Genomic DNA, 19640 nt, shown 5'->3' with positions numbered 1-19640 from the left:
TTTTCACTTAACAATATTTCCGCAATAATAACAATTTAATAAATTATTATTTTTTTTTGCAATACTTATTTCAACAGACGTCAGCTGAACTTCTAAATAATATTTTAGCTTATAAGTATTACATTTTGTAACTTTAGCTTCAGTTTTAACTGGGCTCTAGAACAGGTTGGATTCATTTTGTAAAATGAACTGATAAATAAAAGTAATTTTTTTTGCTTACGGAACCCTCGGACTCGTTAGTCGCGTGTCTCAAACAGTTAGCACTGGGTAATTGTGAATTAGTTTTATTACTGTTATGGCCATACAAAATATGTAATAGTGATGTTTTGAACAATTTAACTCTCAAGTCCGTTTACATTACAAGCCGGGTTACATTTTAACACTTTTTGTTTTACCGTAATGAAGTTTTTGTTAAGCATAATTTAGATAAAATGTAAAACGTTTGGTTCAATAAAATAAATGCCAGCACTCACCGTCAATCGCACGGGTGTTACTCCACTGTCTCCCTGAGCCCCGACTGTAGAAGTTGCAGCCGCAATCACCGCTGCTGGAGTGGGTAAAGGAACAGGCGCTCCATCCGTAATCTGATTTTGGCGCTCCAAACTATTCGGACGGCCCTCAATGCGATTTAAGCAGGAGAAGAAGACGCAAACGATGAATAGAAATATTAATTTACGATTTGTCAGCAGTTTTAAGTGCCGAGATGACTTTCTTTTGGAATTATCTTTTTCGCTTTCGTGCGGTGCTTGCGTCTCGTTTTCTTTGCTGTCCTGCTCTCTTCTCTTGTTTTCCTGCTCCTGACGTCTCCGTGCTTCGGCGAAACGAGGATCATCATGTTTAATGGTAACTGCATCACAATACGCAACAAATGTCAACCAAAAGTTAAGAAGTTGCTCACGCACCACATTGAAAATTCCACTTTGTATCGATGGTTCCTTACTTCTTATCGTCTCATCGGCTTCCATTGAGTTTGTTGTAGTTTTTGTTTTGGTTTTGGTTTCTACGATACTTTCAATTAAATTACTACTTTGGCTTAAATTTATAGTTGCGAGTTTTGGACTAAAATCACTAAGTACTACATTATTATTATTATTACTACTACGTTTATTAACAATTTTCTTGCCACAGTCCACATTAACAGCGGCTCTATGACTTACACGATCATTATAAGTTTTCGCAATTTTTTCTTTGCAATTATTAGAATCACTAGCATTTTTATTATTATTACTTTGAATATTTTTCATAATTTTACTAAAAGTAGCACCATTCAAAACCGTTGTCACTTCTTTATCGACAAAAAATTCCTTTGTAACTGTCTCACTACCAATATCCGACTTTGTATCACTATCGCTGTCCGTACGATTATCCACCAAAATAGAATCCGATTCCCATTCAGAACCGGAATTCGTATCATCATATTTATCACTTTCTATGCCGCCTTCGGAGCCGCCTGCCACGACTCTGGTAGTCATCGTCGTCGTTGTCGCCATTGTCGTAGCTGTCGCGGCGGCAGCGGTAGCCCTTTGGCAATTCACGCATTTCAATTGTTCTTGCTGCTGTTGACACCAGCAAGCGCGTCGCATCGATTCCAATTGCTGTCGCGTGCCAACACCACAACCAGCATAAATCCCGACAACTGGAGTACCTTCATAAGCAGTCTCTTTCATTTTATTCGCCATTCGGTAGCGTTCCCTGGCAATGCAATCGTGCAGATGTTCGGTAAATGTTTTCACTTTGGATTTTGTTGAATTCTTTGTTGCAGCAGATACACTATTGCATGTAATTAATTTATTTGGTACAACAGCATCACTAAAACGCGTAGCTTCTTCATGCAAGCATGCATTGACTGCATTGATTAACATAACAACGGTTAGCGGGGGGGAAAGAAAGTATGTGAAACGAAAGAAGAGGGCGTGATTTGAATTACGGCGGAGAAGAGCGATAAAGGTTTGCGATAAATAAGAAATATAGGTATAGGGGATTAGAATCTATAATTTTTGATCCAGCGCAGTTGATAATATTCGCATTTGGTATCCAGATGAGTTGATTTTTTCAGAATTAGAGCTGTTTTAGGTTGTTAGCAGGTCTTTTTGTTGGACGTCTCCAGGACGCCAATTAATAAGTATATTTTAAAACTGTAAAGAAAGAGAAGAAGATATATGTTACGAAGGATATGGCACTATTTTTTAAATATTCTTTCATATATAATCTTTTATTTATAAAAAAAAATTATAAACATTATTAACGATTTTAACACAAACCCTATAATTCTATGAGAAAGTAAAGAGTATATCAAAAGACATGTTTTAAAATAAAACATGTAAAAATTTAGATTCTTTCAGGTTTCTATTTCTATTCAAAATACGGCTCTTAACAATTCCATGTGAAAAATCACATCATTAAAGTGTCCACCCACAGGTAAAATCCTCAGTCGATTCAAGAACGTCTTATTGTCACACAGGAGTTTTATTGAGGAGGTATTAAGTCAAAAATAAATAAAACTTCAAATAAAGAAACTTTCTGATGCAAAGTTTTCTATTGTGGCTTGGGTAATGTTGGGGCGCACTGAAGGACTATAAATAATAGAAGTCGAATTTGGGTGAAAATGGTCGAGTTTTATTGATTTGAGTTTAGTTCGAGTGTGATTTGCGTTATGCTCGGAAAAATCGCTTGCTGTAAATTTCCGAATTCAAATGAGAGGTCAGTGGTGTCAAAGTGGCACTATAGTTATCTAACGCAGTTTGTTACGTGTGCTGCGTCCAAATTAAAGGTTTTCGTGACCGTTCTGCAGAGTCCACAATTCGTCACTTAATCCATAAATTTAGACAACTCGTCAAAGAAACGCAAGATCGTTCGAAACTATTATGAGTGTGTGAGAAAATAAAAGGCAATACACGACATTCACTGGCCACCGGGTTTCGTTTGCTTCTAGTTTCCCTATTTGAGTTAAAGTCATATATCCCTGTAAGTTTTTCTCTAATTTATTTATTTATTTAAGTCTATGAACCAAAAATTCTTACAGACTAATTAAAGGGTCCGACACTCGAAGTGTAACCAACTTCAGACCGCCCGAGCAGCCGTTGCACGGGCTCAGCTGTCTGTTAGTTGGCTAAATGATAGTCGAGAGTATTGTTTACAAGCGCGGGGAAGCATTTTGCCTCGAGTAATCGGGCAGTAATAGATTTCAAACGTAATAGTGTGATTGCATTATATTTGGCTGGAAAATGACAACCAGCAATTGGTCGTGAACTCGAGCACCTTAAAGTAAATAAAGTTATTGCTTATCGCACCATTACTCGTTACAATGATACTGGTAGCTTTGCGAAACGTCATGGAGGTAGCCATAAATAAAAAGACTGCAACATCACGTGAAATGGTTCAAAAAGTGAAGAAACGACTTGAGCGAAATCCCCGACAAAAAGCTAATCACATGGCAAAAGAACTGAAAAGATCTGACTTTAGCATCCGCCACGTACTGAAAACTGATCTCAAGCGCAAGATCCAAAAGGCGCATGATCTCACACCAAAGCAGCAACAAGTCAGACTTGAGAGAGCGAAGGAGTTGCTTCAATTGGCCGAAAGCGGTTAATTTCCGAACATTGTGTTTTCTGATGAGAAAATTTTTCAAATTGAGCAATTCGTAAACTCTTAAAACGATAGGGTTTATTTAACCGACCGTTCACACGAGAATTTGTGTCAACGATTGGCCACCAGGAGGCAGCACCCGCCACAGGTAGTGGTTTGGGCCACTGTAACCGCAGATGGGCGCTCTCCAATCGTTTTTATCGAGCCTGACGTCAAGGTAAATGCGAAATATTATCGGGAAAGTACTCTGGAGGTTTTTTTGAAGCCGTGGCCAAACAAACATTTCGGTGGCAGGCCCTGGACTTTTCAACAGGACTCGGCACCGTCTCACAAAGCTCGGGTTGAACCAAGAATGGCTAAAAAACAACGTTCCGAACTTCATAACGTACACACAATGTCTCTCAAATTCACCAGACGCGAATCCGATGAATTATTCTCTTTGTGCCATTTTGGAGAGCAAAGTCCGAACTAAAAGATTCACCAGTCTCGAGGTGCTGAAAAAATCCATTCTACACAAGTGAGCCAAAATACCTGCAAGTCACATTCGAGCAGCTTGTAATTCGTTTCTGGACCGTCTCAAGGCAAAAGATGGTCATGTCGAGCAAAAGTAAACTGATTCTTAATTTTGTATTATTTGCACATATTTTTTACTTTGAATTGAATAAAAGTAATTTTCCAAACTAAATTTATGGCCTTTTTAATTGGTCGCACTTCGAGTGCCGGACCCTGTACTACTACTACAGCTACTGATGTACGTATTGAAATTCCAAGTTGTTGTTTTTTGTTTGAAAAATAAATAAGGATAATATTAATCGCCTGACTGGCGAAAAGAAAAAGTTTTCAATCGTTTTTTCAATCTGTTTTTCCAAATTGTAGTGAGTGTTGTAATTGTTTTCCTAAAAATAGATGGACGCCGAGGTGCCAGGTTAGTTTTATTATAACTCTCTTTATGACAGAAACATACTCCGCCGGTTTTCAGTGCTTGCCGGCGGGCGACCAATTTAACCATTTTTTATTTACCACGCAACTATCGATAAAACAGTTGACTTGTGCGTATGTACTACTTATATGACACGCGCAAATTTATTAGCCTACGGTGGGGTTGTTGAGTGAGTAAACAGCTCACTTTGAGCTACTAAATTTTTCTACTAAATAGAGAAAAAAAAATGTTACTTGTATGCCAAATTCCAATACCGCATAATTCCCCTCCAAAAGTAAATAGTTTTTAAACGCCACTGATATTAAATAAAAGTTGGGAAAACACTCACAATGATTCAATAAACGAGATTGGTGCACAATACACAAAAATAGAGTATCTGTTCATTTACGCTGTGACACTTTTTGCTGTTATCGGCTATTAGTACTATAAAGCAATAAACGCGCGCGTCAACACAATTGAATTAATAAACAAGCGCCACCAAAACTAGAAGTAAAAAATTACGGTAGCAAAACCATCAGTCGACGAACTAAAAACACCAACTGACCTGTCGCAATAACCAATTTAAACTGGTTAAAACTGAAACTCGACGCCAGATATTTAAAGATTTTTCACACAAATTCTGAATGTGGGATGAAAATTTCACGCCATCTCAACGTTTAACCAATTTTACATATTTATGTATGTACACAGGTTAATTGATGTTTATGTGAGATCAAATGCGAAAATAATTCACATAATCTTGATGACGTTGATATTAAAAAAACTCAATAAATCAATAAATAAATGGGTACAAAAGAGAGTATCCAATTATTTAATTATTTGCTTATAACTTTTTAGACTGATAGACTTATGAAATGACTTGTTAAATGAACTCGATTGCTCTTTTTTTCGACTGGCAAATATGTGATTGCAGAAAAAATTCGCGAATTACTATTGTATGCTGAAAATACTATAAGGCACGGATCATTTGGTTTGCATTTTATGAGTAATTAGCACTACGCCAATTAATATTTTTTGCAATCAAATTAAAAAGTCCATTAGCATGCTTTTACTTCAATATAAAGTATTATTTAGTTGAATTGCAGAAGGCGACTGCTGAGATGGCTTAACAGCTGCAAATGTCGGTAATCAAACATGAAACTACTCCGGAAACAAACCCCTGTAAAACCTCAAATGGAAAGCCTTCTCTCAGCTTGTATCACGAGAATACTACTTGAGAAGTTTTTGGAGTATTTTGACAAAAATCATCTCATCGTGAAGAATCATAAACTTACACGAAATCGTTTTACTAATCAAATAATCATTGTAAATCAGGTTACTCTATTTTATGTGAAATTTAGATTTACGACGTACTGATAAGCTTATGTGCTATTCCACAATTTGTATTACTTCATCATCATCAATTCCTAGAGTTCCAGTGTGAAACATAGGACCACAATAATTTATTAATTATTTAATGTTTAATATTTTTAATTTTTTAATATTTTCTATTTATATATTTTTTTATTATTATTAAACCCAGTGGTTACTCTCCTACCACCCAATCGATACGAGAGACCCGGGCCCGTTCCCATGACAGTCGGTTCTACGTTACCGGAACGATCCGGATTTATATCCGGCTAAGGACTGTCCCTCCAGCAGCATTCCCCGTGCATGTATGGGGAATGTTTATGCTGCTACAACAACAGAGACACGGGCCGCATGACGTAGGAATCATTTTTGGCGTTGAGCCTAGAAAAACTGGAGTTTGTTAAGCGTCGGAATCCAAAAATGTGAAGCTACAGAAAAAGTAATTCATCAGTTAAATAAAAAGCTAGAGATATGCCATCGTCAATCATTTCTTTTGAGAGAAGAGAGCATCGTTTTTCTAGATGGTAAAAAATGGGTCTGATACATAAAAAGTGCTGGAATGAGAATTAAAAAATTGGCATAAGGATCGAAATAGTTCATTAGGTTCGTAATTTGTTGTACAAGGTTTTAGAAAAATAAGCCTAAAGTACCTTGACATTTGAGAGGGAATATTACAGTTAACATCTATCAGAAGAAATGGGCTAGAAATCATAGGGTGTTTAGGGGAGCTCCTCCACCTATTTGTGGTGTGCGTCTTGATGTTGTGCTACTCGTAAAAATGGATGGACCTTCTGTTGAAGCCAACTCCGAACGGCTAATAGTTTTTTATTAAGAACTTTTCCATGGCAGAAATTCAAGCGGAGGTTGGCCATTGACCACTGCGGGGCGACCGCTATTAGAAAAAACGTTTTCTATTATTTGGTGTTTCATACACGGAGATTCGAACGTGTACACCTCCGAGTGGAAGTCACGCACCAACCCACTTGGCTATTGTGGCCAAGCTAGCATAACACTGTGCAACAAATTCAGGTTAGCAAAAATTAGGTCCATTCTGAGAGTGGCGGGTGAAAATAGAGGCGAAATTAGAAGACCCGTATCGCGCCGTTTTTTTATGTTAGTTCGAATTTTTTTTTAATCGGCCTTCGAAGTTCGAAATCGGAGCAAAATTGTTTATATGGTTTTTTGGCTATAACTCGTCGACTAATTGATATTTTTTCAATCTGTAAAAGCCAAATTATTGCTAGAGACCTGTGCAACAACTACAATTTTTGAAAAAATTGATTTCGAAAATTTGTGTGGTACTTATGAAACAATATACTGAAAATCGGCATTTGACTGCAAACTTCGAAGGCCGATTAAAAAAAAATTCGAACTAACATAGAAAAACGGCGCGATACGGGTCTTCTAATTTCGCCTCTATTTTCACCCGCCACTCTCAGAATGGACCTAGTTTTTGCTAACCTGAATTTGTTCCACAGTGTAATCAAAAGGTTAAGGACTAATCTGTAAAGCAAACTTCACCAATTTTTATGCCATTTTCGGGCTCTTCCAAAATTTACATTAATTCCTCCTAAATCAATATAGTCTTGTGATAATTCTTCAACATATTCCGCAAGTCCTTCCTCCCTTGAGGAAGTGTACTCGTATATAACTAGAAATATAAAAATAAATTACGCATCACCCACGAGCGGCTCAGCAAATTTGTTTAATTCTTTTCTATTTTGCTTCTTTTTGGCGGTAGGAAGTTCATACAAAAAAAAACTTGGAAAAAATGGTGTTGCCGGATTTTAGAAATATCAAAAAAAAAAAGTTGTGCTAAATGAGCCGCTCTAACGTTTTTTTTTAAAGAAAATATTTAAAGTAGCATTCAATAAAAAATTTGGGTAGGGTTGCTACATAGCGATAAAAAATTTCAAAACGTGTAATGCATACAATGTAACACCACGACAATCAAGCAGAACGTGTTTAAAAAAGTATAAACCATTCTTTTAAACCTTAAAAAAAAATTCAGAACAAAAAATTGTGTATTTAAGGCAGGTCATGGACTACCAGGTCCCCTAGTATGCATATAAAAAAGGTTTTGCAGCTGAAATGCACTCGATAGTTCACAATTGCCTGCCAATAAAAACCTTCTTATATAGGTATTTTTCGTCAAGCCCAAACTCGCTTTGCGTATCTTGCCCAATTATCATGGGCATCTCCTTCATTTACACCTATAAATTTCAAATTTGCGTTTAGTTAAGTTGCCGCTACTTTTCACAAATTTCGTGCTAGTTGCCCCAATATTTATGACTTCATTACATTAATTCACTGCCTGAATTGAAATTGCGAATTAGAATTTTTCACGCAGAATAGGCCTTATTAGTGAAGCTTCTATTGAACAGTCTTAGCTTATGCAAAACCTAGCTTCTCTCCTTCTAATGCCTCATAATAGGACGTCACTGCTTTCCATTATCACTATTAAAAGTGCCAAATGTTGCGTCCATGCAATGCATAAATAAACACACACACGCACACACATATGTACATACGTATGTACATATATACTCCGTTTTAAGCCTCATTTGACGAGTGGAACGATTAATGCAAAACAAAAAGAAAATTTCACTGTTATTTCTACATTTACCTTCTGAATAAATCGTTCGCTTATTCTTTTCAACTTTAAAGTGGTAATGCAAATTGGCAAACAAAGTAATAATATTAGCAAACATTTGAACTAAGGCTCTGGAAAAAACCAGTTAAACGTAAACACGTGCAAAAAGCTGATAATTTGCGCACGATTATGGCGTTAAGTGGAGGATGTGCACTAAATAGAAATGCATAATACATATGTATATATTTACATGGCACTTACACATTATTCATAATTACATATTGTACTTAGTAGACGCTGAATGACTGATTGTACAGGTACTCCCTTTGGAGATAATGAATTGTTAATAGTTTTAATTCATAACCAATTACGAGCTTCATGACTAATTTTAAACATTTCCCACAATCTCTGAAATGCTTTGCAAATAAAATATTCTTAATTAAGTTTACTAAGCGCTATGCATGTATGTATAGTGATGTGCAATAAAATGGCATGACGAAAATTTAAGCTGTAATGGATTTCAGTGCCTTATATAATTTAAAAAACAAGCCTAAAATTATCTGTGAAGTAATAACAGAGAAGTTATGCATGTATGATCTACAGCGATTAAAATAAATTCCCCTTTAACCAATATTTTTCAAGCTTTTAAGCTTCGCTGGATTTCAACTTTTATTTTTATGCCTTCTTTCAATTTTCTGTGAAAGCGGTCCAATACCTCACTGTAGTATTGTCCAGTGATCGTTCTTCCTTTTTCTAAAAAATCCATGAGAATCACACCGTTCGCATCCCAAAAAATCGTCGCCATAACCTTTCCGGCCAATGGGACTGTCTTCGCCTTCTTTGGAGCAAATTCACCGGGAGGAACTCATTGTTTTGATTGTTGCTTAGTTTTTGGTGTGTAAAGATGAATCCAGATTTCATCAACGGTGACAACTCGACGCAAAAATTCCTTCGGATCGCGCTTAAATCACAGCAAAAACTGTTTCGAAGTTAACAGCCGCATCCGGTTGTTGTCCACCGTGGACAATCGCTGCACCTATCGGGCCGACAATTTTTTAAATATTAAATATTTTTAAATATTAAAATATTAATTGCCGTTCCGGTCGACACACCTATGACCTCTGTTGCTTCGCGCACTTTCGTTCGTCGGTCAGCGGAAACCATGTCGTGGGCTTTTTAAATGATTTCCTCGGTAACCACTTCTGCCGGGCATCCTGGTCGCTCCTTATCAAAAACGGATGTTCGCCCACTTTAAATTCGTTGAACCAATATCTGACTGTGGTCATAGATGGCGAAGCGTCCCCATAGACAGCGTCCAACTTTGGTTTTATCTCCTCGCATTTTTTGCCATCCGAACGATACTGTTCTTTTTCCATCTTAGCTTAGTAATCACGAAACACAGATTACTCGGATAGCTGGAAAATGTAAACTCACCTATCAATCTGTCTGAAATTTGTTTTGCCGTCGTTTGATAGATGGCAGCACACGATGTTAATGCCAACTTCCCTCAGCAACGCCCCCTATATGGATACTTATTGTACCGAGTTTCCCAATAACACGTGCTAGATGTTAAACAGGATAGATGATTAACGATATTTTATGGCCGGAATTGGATGGTATTGATCTGGACAACGTTTATTTTCAACAAGACGGCGCTACGCGCCACACAAGCAACGAAACCATTGATATTTTACGGGAAAAGTTTCCGGAACGTATTATCTCTCGAAGTGATGATCACGATTGGCCACCGAGATCTTGTGATTTAACACTTTGTGACTTTTCTCTTTGGGGCCACGTGAAAGAGAAGGTCTGCGCCAACAGCCCAGAATCGATTCAAGACCTTTGAGGATGGAACTCGTGAGGCTATCGAGGACACAGGGCATTTACTTTGCAATTCGGTCATGGAAAATTTCATGAAACGGATATTGTCCTGTAAGCGTGGTCGTGGTTTCCATTTGCCTGATGTTATTTTTCACTATTAACGGCATACCTACCTCTTTATAATGAAATAAACATCCGATCATTTATATTAAAAAATAGCATTTTTCTTTGAATATCTGAATAACACCTCTTATTGGAAAACCCTTTATATATAATGCTTCAACTTTCTCTTTCAATGTTCTAGTTGTTTTAACACACCATGCAATTGTTAGTTTTTAGTACAGTCAGCAACAGCGTTGAGAAGAACGAGACGTTGCCCTGTATGAACGTGGCCTTATTAATACTCATTAAGTGCTTCCAAATGAATGTGAGGTTTGGCAGCTACTTCCCAGTATTTCCATCTTATGTTTATCTTTGGCAATTGCTTCATCTATTCGCCACTCGCAAACGCTTGTCGAATCGAAGACGCATAAAGTGTGAAAATATGTGCATACTCTGTTTTACTCAAAAGTTTTTGTTTTTATTTTGAAGCTCAACTGTGGTAACTGTGGTGGAAGGAAATGCGGCGAAACTCCGAAACATTATCAGAAAAAAATTATCAAAACTCAACTGAAATTTAGATCCACTCCAAACTCGCACTTTATTATACTAAAACTTAAGGGCTATAAAACTGCGTATACAAATTCTTTTAGAAAATTCTGATTATAAGTTTCGATGAACATTTTTTGAATTTTTATAGGTGTTGTGCAAAGTTCGAAGCTTGGATTATTACGGTCTATAGAATGAACTACATTTTTGAAATTAAAAAAAGAGTCGTGTCCTCCAAGCAAAAGCATCGGTATCACATACTCTACGTTCTGACTAAAAATGCCGAAGGTATAGCGAAATATTTAAAAAGGCGACCCCTATGTTCGGCTAAAAAACTTTTTTTTTAAAGCGCTTAGGGGTGTATGGCGAACTTTTTTTTCCAGTACGATCTAACAGATTGTATGTATATTAAGGCAAAGGCCTTAATCGAAGAACAAAAAAATTGGCTACAAGTAAGTATAATTGGTCCCTAATTCTGGAAAGTGATAGGGTTACTATTTCTCAAAATGTGGACGTACACAACCGTATCAATGTTAGTGTATTTAACATTAGCATGTACGATCACTTGATTTGACCCCAATGGATTTTTGTGTCTGCAGTAGGTCCAAAGAGCTAATTTATTCAGTAGAAATTGAGTCTAGTGAGCATTTTATAAAAATAATAAGGCAAATCCATAAAAAAATAAAATTACGCTAAAGCTAAAAACTGCAACCACCGAAATGCTTAATAAACGTGGGAAATGTATTAGATGCATGAAATATTGAAGAAAGATCTAAAATTTCACCCCTGCAAAATTCAAATCGTGCAAACGCTCAAGGCTAACGATTACAATTTGCGTAAAAAATGTCTGCGAGACAATGTTGGAGCGATTTTGTACGGTAAGCACTACCTTTTGAAGTGATGAAGCTCATTTTCGTTGAAATGGAAGTGTAAATAAGCGAAATTGCCGCAAAGGACAGTCATAGTCCCAAAGTGGTTTCTGTCAATAATGATACAACATCCTTTATTCAGTACACATATCAGGTGGCGCAAAATTAATCAATTATGGAAAGATTTATAATATTTGCAAATATCGTCCTACGGCAATCATATTTGACAATTGTGAGCTAGACAGCTGCAGCATACAAACAGGCAAGCAATGGAGCACGTAAGGGTTAAAATAAAGATTTCCGTCATTCAAAATAATTTTTTTTTTTAGTAAAAAGTTGAATGGTTAATTTCGCGCCACCCGATTAATTTTGCGCCACCCATTACATACATGGTTTCAGAAAAGATAGTGCCAAGCCGACCACGGCGAGAGAGGCCATGGCGATACTGCGTGATTTCTTCTGTAACAAACTTTCTGGCCACCTAGGTCACCCGATCTTGCCCTTATGGATCTCAAAAGGAATGTCTATGAAGAAAACCTAGCGACTATCTCAGCACGAAAATAAAATACCATTAGCGATGTTAATGGCAACCCGACATCGCTTCTCCAGTGAGTGGCACGGAGTAGAAGGCCAGATTCCAAGATAGTATCCGACGTAACGGTCAACATTTAGAAACTAAAATTTAATAATTTAAATATAAATAAAATAAAGGCTATTTAATTTTTTGGGGTAAACCTTATTTTTCGACATCGTCTCCTTTTAGTCTTATGCACTTTGTCCAACGCTGTTCAAGTTTGTTGATCTCTTCCGAATAATAGAATTTGCGTGTGAAGAAAATCTTTTTTCCCGCCAGCCATTTCTTCAAATTGGGGAACAAATAGTAGTTTGAGGGAGCCAAGTCTGGAGAATAGGGGCGATATGAAACGAGTTGCAACCCTATTTTCATTAATTTTGCGACTACAACGGCTGAGGCATGATCTGGTGCATTGTCGTGATGGAAAATTCCTTTTCACTCGACTTCTTCGATTCAAACGAATGCCAAACACAAAAAAATAGGCCGATATGGCTAAAACTTGGTGCGTGTTCTGCCAAGAGATGCTGCTAACTGTAAACAATTTTATTACACGCCAGTAGTGCCATCTCTCTGACTTTGCATTGACTTTTCAAACAACCCTCGTACACTGATATAAATACCGATTTAAACCAAGATAAAACTAAAATGTTGTTACAAATAAAAGAAATAACAAAAACCCCAACAACGCAGTGTCGACCAAGTAATTTGTGGCGGATTTTCGGTCTTCTTCTACAACAAATATGTACATATCTGCATACATAGGAGTATGTATGTAGACTAAAAATTCTTATCAAATAAATGAAGTAGGCAGATAAACAAAACACCTATCATAATTTAGAGGCCTTGCTGGTGTTTAGCAATATTTACTGATTTAAAATAAAAACTAAAATTTGTCAACTTGTAAAAGATATTTTACTCTATCTTATCTGTATCTGACAAATATTGGTAGAATTATTAAATAATACCATAGTTATATAGCCTCTGAGTAAATAAGTAGGTAATATTTACTTTTTCTAGTAAACATTATATCAAATTTACAAATCACAGCAAAGTGGACGTGATCAAAATGACTAAAGCTCTGAACTACGCATAATAAATATTGAATTAAAAGCCTTTTATGATACGAATACCTGGTTTCGAAATAGTAAATGTTTATTGATAAGGGAAGCCCTGCATTTGATGGCACATAAGTACATACAGTATATAACACAAATAAGTTTCCAACGTTCCACAAAATTGATATTGGTTTTTGAAATGTTACAAAACATAGAGTGCGATGTTTTTTTTTTTTTGTTAATAAGTACCAGTAATAAGTGTCATGTACATATGCCTGGTAACGGTTGTTTGCGACCATATTTTTTCTATTGACACATTTGGCGTTTATTGTTAGCAGTCCAGCTTCTGGCGTTACAAAAGTAAACTTCGAAAGGAAAAGTATTATTAGCGTTTCGTTTGCAAACCATTTAATGAAGAAATTGTGTCATATAACTGCGTTGGAAGCAGCACTCAAAGGGGTACGTACCAAAATATCACATTTTAGTAGCGATTCAGTAAATATCAAAATATATTAAGAGATATAAAAAAAATACTAAGTTGGGGAATAAGTTCGTAGCGTTTTTATATATTATTTTATTTTAAAACATTTTCAACACCTGCTCTTCTTTGCTTTTCGTCGAGGCCAAAAAGCTGCCGAAACAGCACGGGACATTTGCGACGTGTATGGAGAAGGTGTCATAGGCGAGACTACCACCCCTATTATGGTATCCGCCGGATGGTTGCGGAGGGAGTTATTCTCGATCCGACAGTATTCGGTATCATAATAAACGTCGGATAAAGCAGTATGCGGATCGATAATGTGGTTTACGGATCGATTAAAAAAAATGGCATTACCAACAACGCATTCAATACGCGTTTCAAACAAATTTACTCGTTTCTCATCCGCAGGTCATTGTGTTGCGGATATTATTATAATAAAGATGGAGAGCAATAAAATGTAAGGAAAAACATTTTTATTTGTTTTTTTTCCGATTATATATATTGGCAAAATTTATACAAATGGCAAAATTTATACAAATGGCAAAATTTATACAAATGGCAAAATTTATATTTTTTAGGAAACGCACAACCACCAGAGAGCTTGGAGCTTGGAGGAATAGATTAACAGTTGGGTCTGTAATAACTGATAAAATGACCGAATACTAGATTTCTTATTGGATAACTTTTTTTTGTAACTAGTTTTTAGCACATACCATGGAGGTTTTTTAATTTAATTTTGAAGAAATGTATATGAATATGAATTAAGATGAATGTAGTTATTATTACAAAAAGCTGCGTAACATCTCATTGCGAATTTGAGTAGCCTCAGCTGTGTACCGTTGAGTTTGTATAGGTTCGCCTACATATTCATCACTTTCTTCAACCCCATCTAAATATTCGTCGGAAATCTTGTAATGAATGCGAATGTTATGAAGTGCAGCCGCGACGTTGACAATTTGCGCCACTTTTTCTGGAGCATAGTGTAGTTGGCGAGCAGAAAGCAAACATCGACACCAATTCTTCCAGACCCCTATTGTCTTTTCAACAATGTTGCGGCCCTTGCTATGGCTTTTATTAAACCGACTTTCTGGCGTATTTGCTCGAGTGTTACGAAAGGGTGTTATCAACCAGGGTAAAAGTGGATATCCGGAGTATCCTATGTAAAATATTGCGAAGTAAACTATATAATTTTTTTTTTATTATTTGGTGTATATTTACCCAACAATCTCGTGCTTCTTTCTCCACTTTCATACAAGGCTTGAAAATAAGTCGAAGCATCACTATTTTCCCAAACAAAAGAATCGTGGCTTGCACCTGCGTACCTACTGTTTACATACCTTATTCGCTGCTTATGGTCACATATCTTAAGCCGCACAATATATTAGTGAAGTAATTTAGTCTGACTTTAACAATTAACTTACTATCATTGCATTTATACTATAATATCCTTTTCTATTATAGTAAAGGTGCGCATTCTCGCCAGTTGGTTTTAAAATTTTTATATGGGTACCGTCTACACACATAATTATTCCCGGAATTGTCGTTTTTTTCAAAAAAATATCTTTTGGCCTCTAGCTTTTCACTGTCCGTCATGACTAGGCTTATCCATCTAGGACATAATGTAGCCTCTAAGATATTTAAAACATCTGAAAGTACTGTAGAAATTGTTGACTGCGCCATTCCTATGTTAAAATCTTGTCCAGTACCATTTTGATAGCCCGCTTCGGCCAAAAACCTTAAGCATGCTTCAAGCTTAAGCTTTGGTGATATCGACCATGATCTTCGAACGGGAGGCATTTTTCCATTCAATATGTTCAAAATATATTCAAATGCTGCTTTATTAAGCCGAAACTGTTTTAAAAACCTTCAAAAGGAGCTCACATTATCGTAACTCTACGTAATATACATAAACCGCAACGAAAACTTACACATCATCAGGCAACCGGAGTACATCATCAGCAGTATCCCTAACTTTTTGGCGGCTTCGCCTTAAATTACCTCTTGTATTTTCACCAGGTAAAAGAATATAGTATCCATATTTTGCGCTAAACAAAAATTTATTTGTGCTTTGAAAATTTAAACAGCTGATTGTGTTGATAACAAAGTTTACGGATTGTAATGCAGTGCATTCGTCGGTGTTCATAATACAGTTTAAAGAAAAAAGTGAGTCGAGTGCGGATCGAGTCAACTCCCGCCGCAGTTCTTCCGTCGTTTAACATAATCACCATGTACAGCACGGAAATGGTTTTCAAAGATCAAAAATGGCAACCTTAACGTCGATGACACGTCCCGCAGCGGAAGGCCTTCTGAGTTCGATGAAGAATGTCTCAAATCACTTTCGAAGGAGAACGGTCGCCAAACCAGTGGTGAATTGGCGGAAACAATGAAAGTCGTCTTCAAATTGCGTCCCAGCATCTCTTCCGCCATCGAGCAACAGCGCCTTTTGTACCAAATCGTCACGGGAGATGAGAAATGTTGCCTATACTTAAATATGAAGCAAATAAAGGAATGGGTGCGTCCAGGAGATACGTCAAAGCCCAGAGTCAAGCCAGACGATCATGATATGTGTTTAGCGGGACTGGAAGGGCAGGGCGCACTGGGAAATACTCTAAAAGAACGTTACGGTCAACAAGGTGCTCTACATTGCCCAGCTACACCGCGTGAATGAGGCTATTCGACTGAAGAGATCTGATCGATATGGTCAAATCATACTCCTTTATGACAAGGCAAGGCCCAATTTGCACAAGTCGTCAAAGCCGCACTCCAAGAGCTCGAATGAGAGGTCTTTCAGCATCCGTCGCATTCACCAAACCATGCACCGACCGATTACCATCTTTTCCGCTCCCTGTCAAACCATATGAAGGGCGTTACCTGCGATAGCAAAAATGTCCTTAAAAACTGGCTCAACAACTTCTTTAACACCAGACAAGGCGATTTTTGGCGGAGCGGCATCAACGAATTGGTCGAAAGGTAGGAAGAGGTTGCAAACAGCAATAATTGATTAACTTATTGATATAATTATTGTTGTTTTTTTTTAATAAAAGTCTTCGGAAAAAACCCTACGAGCTTATTCCAGAACCCAATATTTTTCTTGCCTTCTATCGAATCCATCAATAAATTTCATTTCATAGCTTTCCCATAAATTTCATTGTAATCAATTATTTTTTCTTCAACCTTCTTCGAAATAAGTCAAAATAAAGCACAAAAAAAAAATCCTTTTTTTCACAAGCCAAAATATTTTCAGCGTTGCCAAAACCAATGAAAAAGGTAAGAAATTAATAATATACCTGCAATGCTTAAAAAGAATTACAAATGTGGCGCATTTGCCACATATTTCCATACACATGCATGTGCATATAATACATAGGGGCCTGGTCAGACCCTGGTGCCCAACAGAAGGTTTTAAAAAAAAGTTGAGTTTAAATTTTTTTGATTTTAATTAAGTCTAATATACATATGTATGTACATATTTATATTAAATTTATGTACAAATGTACATATGTAGATAAGTATTTTTGATTTAAACCCTGCTATTTCCTTTTTATTCTTAATTTTCTGTTTTTATTCGTTTATTTTTTGACAAACAAAAAAATTAAATGAAATTCAAATACAGATTTTGTTTGATAAAAGACAAAGAAATTGTGATTTGATATGATCGTACATACTACATACATATGTACATACATACAAGACCCCCAATTGTCACCTGAAATGGATAATCAGCACTGAGTCAGTAAAATAGTGGAAGTTAGCAGCAGAGTTGAATATTTGTTTGTATATTCGCTACTGCTTGTACGTACAGGAAAAGGCAAATTCCCACCTAGATACATTTTGACATAAGTTGTGTCATAGCGATCTTAAGAGACGATACAAACTTTGTTTTAAGCGCTTAGAAAATGTGTACCCGTCTGTTCGGCAGGTGCACAATCAATCAAATGGCAGCCACTGTTTTGCAGCTATTTCTCTATATTTGTGTAGCACATGGAATATACTTCTCTAAAAACATACATACGTACATATGCACATATGTATGTAAATAAAATAATGTAAACAATTAAATTTTCTTTTAAATTTTGCTTACAGTTCATAGAATGCTCAACTAAGTGTTTGTATACATAAGATACATATGTGTGTGTGTATATTTTGTAAATAAATATGTAAGTCAATTTGTTGGCAAAACTACACGTTGCGCCTATTTTTAAAATGCATGCATAACCTAAAATATTAAGAACTATACCGCCTCCGGTTTACCGCTAATTGTCTGCGCGGTTGTCAGCTTGCTGAGCATATTTTAGGTTTTAATGTTCTCTGTCGTGTTACGCAAATACCAGCGACTGTACTCATAAACATATGAATTTACATACATACATATACATGTATGTACAGTGCGCACCAAACATTTTGAATTGAATATTAATAGGCGCTTTCGAACTTTTTAAATTCGCTCCAGAACACATCAAATGGTGAGAGAAGCCCTGAGCACTTTTCTTATGAATCCAAATTTAATTTGAAATATTCAGACGAAATGAAAAAAGTTCACCAATCATGAAATATGTACATGTAAGTGCTTATATCCGCCATATTCGCAAAGTACAGTTAAATATGGCGCAGGGGTAGGCAATGGATATACATATTTTTCGGGACTTGGCATTTCTTTAAAAGAAGAGTGGAATATGCCACTCTCATGGTGGTTCCAAGAAATTTGATCGCAACTGAAAAAATCAAAATATGGTTGGCTCAGTCGCCGGACCTAGCCATATTTTCCCTGATTTTCATTAAAATTATTTAAAATGAAGATGTCAATATATTTTTTTCAAAATTGGGGTGCAGTTTATTTATACATTAAACTAATATAAAAAAAAAATCTAAAACTTGTAAATCCACATAGAAAGTAATATCATAAAAAATATGATACATAGAAAGTAATATCATAAAAAATTTCGGGCAATTCGAAAAAAATAGTTGTGAGAAAAACGCATCTAAAGTTTGAATACATGAAAATTGCTCTCTCAGCGCTCGAACGCAAAGAATAGAGTCGTCACGGTTGACGATCTATAATATAGGAAATACTTAAATTTACGTCTAAAAATTGTTTGACATATTCTTAAAGGATTATATGAACATTTTATGAAAAAAAAAAAAAAATTCGAAATTTTACAGATAATCCAATCAAAAATCTCTGGGAAATAGTAAACGAAAGCATAGGCAGAGAATTGACACCCTGATATTGATAAAAATTAGTTAATTGAAACTGCAGTACTCGCCTGGTTAAGTATTCCTTCGGAAATCACAAACAACCTATGGCTCTATGCTTCTACGCAGACGCATATATCTTCAGAAACAATGGTTATAAAAGATATAAAATATTAAATAATAGGAGTCTTCGATACGCCACTTCTCTGCTCGCTATCTCTGGGATCTGCTCACTTGACGAAAAATTTGCTTGTGAAAGCAACCAAAAAGTTCTCAAGTATCACCGCTAGCAAGTTGCCTCAAATTTGCGAATTATTTTTTGGTGATGACCGTCATGTTAGGTCTGATCTAAAGTCAACAACATTTAGTTTCTGATCTAAAGTCAACCACAACATTGAGAGGAACGGGATCACCAAGGGTGTTGACAAAGCACAGTAACGAGTTGAAGCAACAAGGGTTTCCCGTGGTCTAATTAATACTCATTAAGTACTTCCAAACAAATGTAATTGTTGGCAACTCTTCCAGCGCTAC

The 19640-nt window shown here is 36.3% G+C and overlaps 1 protein-coding gene across 10 annotated transcripts in view; it reads right to left on the bottom strand.

The window, feature by feature from the left end:
• The window catches only part of LOC128864276 (sodium/hydrogen exchanger 3), a 170668-nt gene that overhangs the window by 127445 nt on the left and 23583 nt on the right, over window positions 1-19640 (bottom strand). For all 10 annotated transcript variants that reach the window (XM_054103851.1, XM_054103852.1, XM_054103857.1 and 7 more), the window contains one exon: window positions 474-2135. In XM_054103851.1, the coding sequence (XP_053959826.1) occupies window positions 474-1862 (1389 nt within the window). In that variant the 5' untranslated portion in view covers window positions 1863-2135. The remainder of the gene's footprint in view (window positions 1-473; window positions 2136-19640) is intronic.

The sequence above is a fragment of the Anastrepha ludens genome, chromosome 5 (genome assembly GCF_028408465.1).
Source record: "Anastrepha ludens isolate Willacy chromosome 5, idAnaLude1.1, whole genome shotgun sequence".
Lineage (NCBI taxonomy): Eukaryota > Metazoa > Arthropoda > Insecta > Diptera > Tephritidae > Anastrepha > Anastrepha ludens.
The sequence above is the reverse complement of the archived record's forward strand: the minus strand, read 5'-3'. Positions and strand labels throughout refer to the sequence as shown.